At 35.4% G+C, this 9,480-nt stretch overlaps 1 protein-coding gene and 1 pseudogene across 4 annotated transcripts; one reads left to right on the top strand and one right to left on the bottom strand.

Moving 5' to 3' along the window:
* Positions 1-5,206, top strand: LOC104092652 (protein EIN6 ENHANCER-like). 4 transcript variants are annotated; one of them, XM_009598304.4, is made up of 4 exons: positions 1-135; positions 1,190-1,467; positions 4,615-4,682; positions 4,865-5,206. In XM_009598304.4, the coding sequence occupies exons 2-4, from the start codon at positions 1,293-1,295 to the stop codon at positions 4,994-4,996; spliced, it is 375 nt and encodes a 124-aa protein (XP_009596599.1). In that variant the 5' UTR covers positions 1-135; positions 1,190-1,292; the 3' UTR covers positions 4,997-5,206. The 4 variants fall into 4 exon arrangements, with proteins under 4 accessions (XP_009596599.1, XP_009596597.1, XP_009596596.1 ...); XM_009598302.4 differs by lacking the exon at positions 1-135 and adding an exon at positions 153-289; XM_009598301.4 differs by lacking the exon at positions 1-135 and adding an exon at positions 163-408.
* A 276-nt stretch (positions 5,207-5,482) lies between these two features.
* LOC104092660 (BTB/POZ domain-containing protein At5g03250-like) lies at positions 5,483-6,578 on the bottom strand (annotated as a pseudogene).
* Positions 6,579-9,480: the final 2,902 nt, after the last annotated feature.

Genomic DNA, 9,480 nt, shown 5'->3' with positions numbered 1-9,480 from the left:
GGCCTCCTAACCTTGACTTTCAGGCACCCAAACGACGTAGTATCATATCAATACTACGTCGTTTCTTCTTCTTCGCTTACAAATAAGAGTTCTAGGCTTTTATTTGGTTTTTGCGCTGCTGTTTCCGTGCTTTAGGTATGTAAATCCTCACCTGTCCTTTTATTTCGAATTTATGGATAAAACTTTGTTGTATTCCTGCTGATTTAGATCTGGCTTGCCTAAGCCTCAAATTCTGTTTGTTTCTCTCTTTTCTGATCAATACCTAATGCTGAATGTGCTTCCATTAAAGGTTCAAGTGTTAGTGAGCTATCGATTATAATTGAGTAATTTGAAAGTTTGTTTGGTGCTTTTGTGAATCTATGAAGGCTGGTTGAAGTTAGCATATTTGAAAGGATATTTGTGTTGGAGGTCGGGTCTGGCAGATTTAAACATCATTCAAGTTGTTTCAGTCATTCAGCTATTCCCTGTGGTTATTGTAGAAGTTGTTGGATTTTGGAATTCATCTTATAATGACATGAGGGTTCATAATTAATTATTTGCAATGTTACAGCCTGTATTTCTAATTTCAGTAGCTATTGATCTCAAATTTGCAATTAATTAAAACTTCCTCCCTATGAGTAGTATATCGTGATTTATGAATGCACTGTTCAATTAATTTAGTTCAAGCTAATATCACTGCTTCAGATGGAGTGTTAATGCAACGAATTAGTCCTATAATATGTTTATTCATATCTTGATATTTGAACCTTGTATAATTGTTGCTAATTGTTGTTACTTAATTACTAGTTTTCAAACTCACTCTTGGTTAGTCCATGGTAAGAATTTGGTAAATACCTATCATGTTCGGTCATTTGGTCGTAAACAGCGTGTTGGATATATCTATCTGTTGCGCCTAATTTTATATGGGTTATGGAAATCTTAGAATTATCCGGACCACAAAAGATGAGCCTTGGCTTAATCTCTTGAAATAATATGACTGCTACGTCCTCTTTTATTAATGAAACTTCTTAAAATGCTAGCTTTCATTTAGGTTCAAGTAATGGAGTCCGTTGGGAATCTCAAACACCTTACTAAGCCTTGAACATTTCTGGTGATTTGGTCATCACATTTAGTCCATAATCTTAACTTTCACATGCGATCCCAAATAATAGAAAAAATGCTTATCAGCACTTTTTATCAAACATTTCAGCACTTTCATCCAAATTGGTGAATCGGAATGACGTCCAAGCCCAACAAGTAAAACACCCGTATTCCCTGGGGACAATCATCAGCAAATCGGTTCGCCGCTATAGATGGAGCGGGAAGTGATAGAAGCAGAGCTAGTACTGCCAACTCACATGACATTCAAGAAGATTCAGATGTACGACAAGTACCCTAAAGGACAGGCTAGAGGCCGTCATTGGAAGCATCTCAAGCAGATCATTCAAGCTGAAAATTACGAAAATTATCCTCCTGACTTACCTACTTGTGAGTCTCAATCTTTCACCTATACCCTATTTTTTGCTGTCAATTAAGCTTTTGCAACAAATATCTAAGGTTGAAATCTCATACTTGAATTGTTTTTCAAAGGTTGATTTCATTAATTGAAATCTCCAATCTCTTAGTTCAAGTAGGTTGTTGTGTTATAATGTACTGACTCAAAAATGCTAACATACCTAACGTTTATGATTAGCAAAACTTTTTTGCGCTGCTGCATTTTCATTTTCCGTCATTAAGCGAAATTGTTTTGAGTTTATTTCGTGGGCATTATGAGATTTGTGGCATAAGCAGACTAGGATTACATCGTAAATTTAATCTGGAATCATGCATTTTGCGTTTCAATTCCTTTGCCTGTAATGTAGAATAGGGCTGTGTTCTAGTTTTTTGCAAGATATAGCTATACTTATTCAGTTTGGTTCATTTGCTGAGTCTTAATTCTGTTGGTATCCAAATATTTTAGTTTGCTTAAAGAAAAAACTGATGTGTAACCAAACTTTTGTTGGTTCGGTTTGATTCAATCTTGAGGTTGATCGGTTAACTTGGTTTGAAAATTTGGTTTATTGTATCCAATGAGCATATAGACAAGAATTAGATGTAGCATAAACTACTTTTGATGAAAACATCTTAGATCCAAATTGAAATGCCCAAACAATTTCACATCGAATTCTTGTTGTGCCTAACTTGATAGAAAGTTAAGTTCAATTTCGTACTTATTCGATCACGACAATCAAATTACTAAACCATTCATTGATACTTCTTTTCCCACCCAAAGGTTGTTAATGATACTTGATGGCAGTATTGTTATATCTGCGAGAGAGAGATATTTGGGGTGGTGGTGGCGGTAGTGTGACGGATCTTCTACTTCTTTTGAAGATGGCAGACAAAGACAGAGTGTAGAGAACAAGGAAAAAGGCGGCCTAAGTTGATTTTGTGCGGAACATATAATATGAGACCTCGATGTCACACGTCATGCATTTATTGGGCATGCTTGACTTCTTGATTGTTATTCATATCATTAATTCTCCAATGGGTGTGCTTGACTTTTTGAGCTTTTATCTATATTGTTAATAATTTCAACACTCCTCTTTAAGGTGGAGAATAGAATTTTTATATACTCCAAGTTTGTCATAAATATACTGATTGTGTGGTCCTCTCACGGCATTTGTGATGTTTACTAGTTGGTTATTTTTTCCAAATTAAAGAATGCTAGTTGGTCCAGTGTGCTGACAAATTCTATCATATCTTCCTTGGAAAGAGCTTTCTTTCAAACGACAATCTATTTTTATACTCTGAGTTACTTCACAAACACTATGGTGGAAGCTATATGGAGTGCTATGATTATCTCACTATATTTTTTTATCTCCAAATATCAATTCTTGAGGCAATTGTTTTATTTGTATGAGTTCCCAAGTACTTGCAGTGATGGTTCGACATTTAGCAACTGCTCTAAGATCAAGTAACAATGTTCTGGTTTCTAGTTTTCATGATACAAGATTTTCATTAAAATAAACATAGTCTTCAGAGATAGATGACTGATCAACTGGTCTGTGATCCAATCTAAATTAGAATATTCTATAGTTTGATTGTTTCTTTTTTTAGTAAACCTTGACTTGGTGAATGTCTAATATATAGCACTTGGAGCATTGAAGATAACCCCATGTCCACATTTATGTACTTGACAGTCACAATGTGCTGAAGCCACTAATATATATGAGACATATGGATGGATAGGCTACCTCCATCCTTGACCAAAGGTAGGGAGCGCTCCCCCTTTAATGGGTTTGACGTCACAGGAATCCAGATTATTCAGGGCCCCAATGTGGGTACCAGACATTGGGTAGGAATCCAAAAAAAAAAATACATAGGGCAAAGGATGAAATGGAAATTTCAAAGTGGTTTGAAAGCATCGTGGAGTTCATGTAGGAGTCTACTTGACCCAATGGTAGACCTTTGATAAAAAGAAGATAGAGGACTCTTTCTGCTCTGATACCAACTTGAGAATTTATTAAGAAAGACATAAGAGCGCTTGATATTAGACACAAGAGTAAGTTTTTCGCTCAGTTCAGTGGCCTATTCTTGAGAACCGCAACTGAACCTCCTAACCAAGGTCAGTCCGGTGCACTAAGCTCCCACTATGCGCGGGGTCCGGGGAAGGGCCGGACCATAAGGGTCTATCGTACGCAGCCTTATCCTGCATTTTTTGTAAGAGGATGTTTCCACGGCTCGAACCCGTGACCTCCTGGTCACATAGCAGTAACTTTACCAGTTACTCCAAGGCTCCTGCTAACCAAGTTTCTTAGAAATGTCAAAAGAAACTGACCGAAACCATATTAATAGAACCACTACAGCTGGAATGAATGCTTCTATCTGACTTTTTGGAATAATGAATGCCTCTGACTGATTGCATCATTTCCTTGACTCAATACACTGCATTTCAACTTCTGCAAGATCTAGGAGTTGAACAACTTCCTGTTCAGTTCTGGATGTTGGTTAATTTTCTTTACTAGTGCATATTGAGTTGCAAATCATGTCATCAGATTTTATTCCCCGTTGCAACCACTTTTCCTGAGCATGTAGTAGTAGCTCTTACCCAATTTGTTTGAAGAGCTTTCAGGCAGATATTGCTTCTACTTACAGTGATCTGGCATTTTTTTGGTTGCTAGTAGTTGACAAAGCATATGTGGTTGCCAAGATCTATCAATAATTAGGTTGTGAAGGTAATGATTCCCTAGAAAACTCTACAATATGGATGCATTTTCCTGGCATTGCACCTTTGTTGTCGTTGTCGAGTCTGATGAAGATTGCCTTGAAATTTGCTGCACTTTCCAGCAACATCACTAAACATTTGCTAACAAGTCTAAACCCCAGACTTTTGACTATCAGTTAGAAAGTGATTACAGAACAGTCCATTTTATTTTGAATTAAATTGCAGATGGGGAAATGATATCTTTCTTGTTTATATGCTGAACTGTTATCATCAATCATCATACAAGTTGAACATTCAAAATATGCTTTCATGAGCAACAGTCTATTTATTTCCCAGTGTAGGGACATTATTTTGCAGATATTCCTTTTAATCATTCGTAGCTAAATGAGTATTTCAAAGTTTTGACTTTGTTTGCTCAATCCCTGTAGATGTTAACATTGAATCACCACCTTCTATGCATCCATGCAAAAAGATATGCGACGTAACAGGATTCAAGGTACCTTTGCCCCAGAGTGCCTTGAATGATATGGTCTAAATTTCTGCTTGCTTTCCTGTGCTGTCTTACTGTCACATCACTGAATAGGGGTTGTGTGCATTCTTAGTCCTTTATGCCATCAGAAATTATTTTCCAGCACAAATATTTTTGGATGGTAAAAAATTCTTATGTTTGACATGCAGGCACCATATTTTGACCCACGAACTAAACTCCGTTATGCTAACACCGAGGTTTTCAAGATAATAAGATCGCTTCCTAATGACTATGTTCAGAGGTATTTGGCTCTCAGAAATGCAGTTGTTATTTTGAAATAGGTGCAGTACGAGAAATAGATAGTTGTTAACTTAGGTGGAAAGTAGAGTACGTTTGAAGTTCTAGTTTCTGAATGCTCAGTGCATAAGTGTATTTTTAGACTTGTACTAAAAGAAGAAATCAAAAGGCCTAGTTTTGTTAGATCTCTTAAATTTGTTTGCGATTGTGGCGTTTTATTTGTGTTGAAATCAATCTTGTTTCTTAGAGGATTATATGGAGTATTACTAGAAGGTCCATCTATTTCTTTTTGGTCGTGATGTTTGATGGCAATGTCACTCGTGCAACTCTTAATGAGGTTAACAGAGTTTCTGCTTTAGAGCAAGTTTCTCCCTTTGTTCTCGCCCTAAACTATCTCCCTTAGACTCTTGTGTATTCGGTTCTTCAATTAGAAGTTCAACATTCATTTTTTGTATGATCCCATAAGTAATATTCATGATGTGAAATTATGAGTGGATTTGTAATTAATATTCGGTTCTTCAATTAGAATCTTATTCTGTATAACAACACAGGTGGCCTAGCATAATCTGAATGATGTATTTGGTCTGAAATTTGGGAAACTTGAAATTAACATCAGGCGCCACCTCAGAAAGATATGAATCCACCAGATTTGCCACCCTTGTTATTGAAGCCAAAGACTGATTGCCTTCTACCAAATTGATTTTCTTCCATTATACATGGAGATGCAGCAGCAGAAGCCTGGTCTAATAACAAGAAATGGTCCAGAACACGCTGAAAACAGTCTATATCATATAAAGTCTCAACTGAGTAGCCACTATTTGGTATCAGCAAATCATCAAGTGTAGCTTGCAACATCATAGCAGTACGGAGCAACCTCAGAAGAAACCTAGTCTCTGTTACTCCTTTCTGTTTTGGTAATAACTCCACGATCTCTTCAAGAAGCGCCCTCTGATCTGCCTCTGATGGCGTGGATGCGGGTTTAGCATGGCTAGTGTCCTTGAGGGATATGTTTCTTTGCATAAAACGTAAGCTGAGGAATGACACATCTTCGTACCACCAATCATCTATCATCGGCTGTGGCTTCGTTCCAGTACTTATACCATTCCATACATCAGAACCCGTGTTATTATCATTACCATTCTCCAATTACAGGCCAATTAAGTAACTTCGAATCGCTACAAGCTTTCATCGCCAACGAGTTTATGCGTCTCAACACAATATGAAGCTCTTCAGCATGCGGTAAAACTTCTTCACAGGTTTCTAGTGTTTTTACTGTGTCTGACCAATTTCCAAATACATCATTCAGAAAAGCTTCAGTTTGTGTAACTAGATTTTCTTCCCGTATTTGTTGGTCATTTGTAAATACTCAGATGCACATCTAAGACTCGCTACATTTAGAGGTGTAAGTTCAAATCTAACACCATTACAAAATTTGGCTACTAACTCAAATGCTTTAGCTCCACCAGGTATATCAGTAAGCTGCAGAACGCATACCGATCCATCCTCTTTTGTCGATTCGCTCATAAGCTTTTCTAGAAGTCCACTTCTTGAGAGCAAAGGGAACTGCACCACAATTAAGTGAGTTGTTTTAGATTTTGTTTGTGAATACAACAACAACGAAGACATATCCTATATATTCATACAATGTGGGGGTCTGGGGAAGGTAATTTGTGCGCAGAACTTACCTCTACCTTGTAGAGGTAGAGAGGTTGTTTCCGATATACCCCCGCTCAAGAAAAGTGATTCACAAAAGGTTTGAAAAAGAAAAACAGCAATGAAGAAGCCAAGTTGAAAATAATGAAGGCAAGAACAGTAACTGTGGCAGTATTTTCAAAAATTAAATAGCCATGTGTCTTTCTATTTTACAAATGTCCTCCCTATTTCCAAATGGCTATGAATATCTACCATGTGACCTTTTGCATGAAGATATGAGGCCAAATTGCTAAGCCAAAAATAAGTGGCAATCATCTTTCATGCAATTAAACACTTGACAATTTAAGAAAACCCTAGTATCTCTATAAATAGCCTTCTTGCTTTGTTACACTTTTCTTAGCTACTCATTGCTTTTTTCTTTGGCTAATCATTACTATAATTATTATTCTCACTATTGATCAAATCATTATCTGTTGAAATTATTTCTTCCCTCCGGCTTATTCCAAAATTTCTTGGTATTATTTAATTTTGCTGATTCCTATATCCTCTAAATAAATAGAGATGAGCTTGTTTAATCCTGGGGAAATATTTCACATTGCTGAAATAGTTTCTTAAGACAGTGCCTAGCACGACTCAAGCCAATTCGTGTATCTTCTTAAAAATAATATTATTGTAGTATTATTATCGTTATTTTTCGGTATCATTTCCCTACAATCTAAGAAACTATGTCAAGTAATACCACTACGGAAATTTTTGATAGTGCTACCAATTTTGGTGTTGACTCTGCTGCTACTATTCCAGTTGTCCTTCCAGTTATCCACGGTGTTGCAAATACGTTATTGCATCCATAACTTTGGCAGACACTAATGTCAAAACACAGGTATATGAATAGACATGGTTACATATCCAATGCTAATATTAAAACCTTCAAGAAAAATGCACCTCAATGCAAGAGAAAAGTTGGGATAAATGATAATCTCGCTAAGTCAAAATTAAATTTGACTAAAGCAGATAATATAATTGTTGCGGTCATTTTCCAAATTAATAATGTGGCCAATGTGAGAGATTGGGTGATAGACTCGAGTGCTAGTAGGCACATTTGTGCAGAAAAAAATTACACCCAAGTTGAGGAAGGAGAAGAAACTACTTATCTTTGTGACTCAAGAACAACTCGCGTTCTTGGGAAAGGAAAAATTCTTCTCAAACTCACATATGGTATAACTCTAGCATTGAGTGATGTATTACATGTCCCTAATATCCCAACCAATTTGGTTTTTGTGGGGTTATTAGAAAAAGTTGGAGTAAAGGTTTTCTTTGAAAATAATGAGGCCGTATTGACCAAAAATGATATTTTTGTGGGCAATGGATATTATAACCATGGTTTATTTCTGCTTAATATTTCTAATATTAGCAATGAAAATGCATCTTCTTCTGCTTATATGGTTGAATCTGTTTCTTTATGACATGCTAGACTCGGACATACTAATGTCGCGTATATAAAAAAAATGCAGTCACTAGGATTAATATCTGGTTTAGACTCAAATAATATTGACAAGTGTGAAATATGTGCTGAAGCTAAAAGTACTAAAAACACTTATTTTTCTATAAATAGAGAAACTGAATTGTTATCCTTGATTCACACTGATTTAGGCAATTTAAAGCAGACTATGACTAGAGGTGGTAAAAGATATTATGTGACTTTTATTGATGATTTTTCTAGATATACTAAGTTGTATTTGCTTAGAAATAAAGATGATGCTTTTAATGCTTTTATTTCTTATAAAACTGAGGTTGAAGATCAACTTAGTAGAAAAATTAAGAAAATTAGATGTGATAGAGGTGGGGAATATTTGTCTTTAAATGATTTTTGTGAAAAGAATGGAATTATTCATGTAGTAACTCCACCTTATTCATCTGAGTCAAATGGAGTAGCTGAAAGGATAAATAGAACATTGAAAGAGATGATGAACTCTATGTTAGTTAGTTCTAATGCTCCTGATAATTTATGGGGTGAAGCTATTTTATCTGCATGTCACTTACAAAATAGAATACTACATAGAAGAACTGGCAAAACTCCGTATGAATTGTGGAGGGGTTATAAACTTAACTTGAAATATTTAAAAGTGTGGGGGTATCTTGCTAAAGTTCTTTTGCTTGAACCTAAAAAGAGAAAAATAGGTTCTAAAACTGCTCATTGTATGCTTATTGGATATGCTGAACATAGTGCTACATATAGATTTATTGTTTTAAAAAGTGATGTGCTTGATTGCAATATTATAATTGAGACAAAGAATGTTGAGTTCTTTGAATATATTTGTCCATTGTCTGATAAAATTTCTCATATACCTGTTAAAATAAATAGTGAAATTACCTCTAATGAGGAACTGAGAAGGAGGAAAAGGCTTAGGAAAGAATATTTTTCTTATGAAAATGATTTTCAAACTTTTCTTGTCGATAATGAACCATCTAATTATTTTGAAGCTATATCTTCTTTAGATGCTAAATATTGGAAAGAGGCAATAAAAGTTGAAATCAATTCTATTTTGAAAAATAACACATGGATTTTAACTGATTTACCTCCTGGTGCAAAGCCTATTGGTTGTAAATGAATTTTCAAAAAGAAATTTAATCCTGATGGATCTTTAGATAAATATAAAGCTCGGTTAAAAGCAAAATGATTTTCTCAAAAATAAAATATAGATTATTTTGATACATTTGCACAAGTGACTAGAATTTCTTCTATTCGAGTTTTAATTCCCTTAGCTTCAATCCGTAAGCTTTTTATCCACCAAATGGATGTCAAAACTGCTTTTCTAAATGGTGATTTAAAAAAAAAAAATTATATGGTTCAACCTGAAGGTTGTGTCATTCCTGG

Source organism: Nicotiana tomentosiformis, chromosome 7 (assembly GCF_000390325.3).
Source record: "Nicotiana tomentosiformis chromosome 7, ASM39032v3, whole genome shotgun sequence".
In the NCBI taxonomy this organism is placed as follows: domain Eukaryota; kingdom Viridiplantae; phylum Streptophyta; class Magnoliopsida; order Solanales; family Solanaceae; genus Nicotiana; species Nicotiana tomentosiformis.
This window is presented reverse-complemented; position numbering and strand designations above follow the sequence as displayed.

Excerpts from the sequence above, each read along its gene's own strand:
- LOC104092652 (XM_009598304.4), top strand. The coding sequence starts at position 1,293 with ATGGAGCGGGAAGTGATAGAAGCAGAGCTAGTACTGCCAACTCACATG. Across the intron at positions 1,468-4,614 it reads TCCTCCTGACTTACCTACTT|ATGTTAACATTGAATCACCA; the intron begins GTGAGTCTCAAT and ends CAATCCCTGTAG. Across the intron at positions 4,683-4,864 it reads GCGACGTAACAGGATTCAAG|GCACCATATTTTGACCCACG; the intron begins GTACCTTTGCCC and ends TTTGACATGCAG.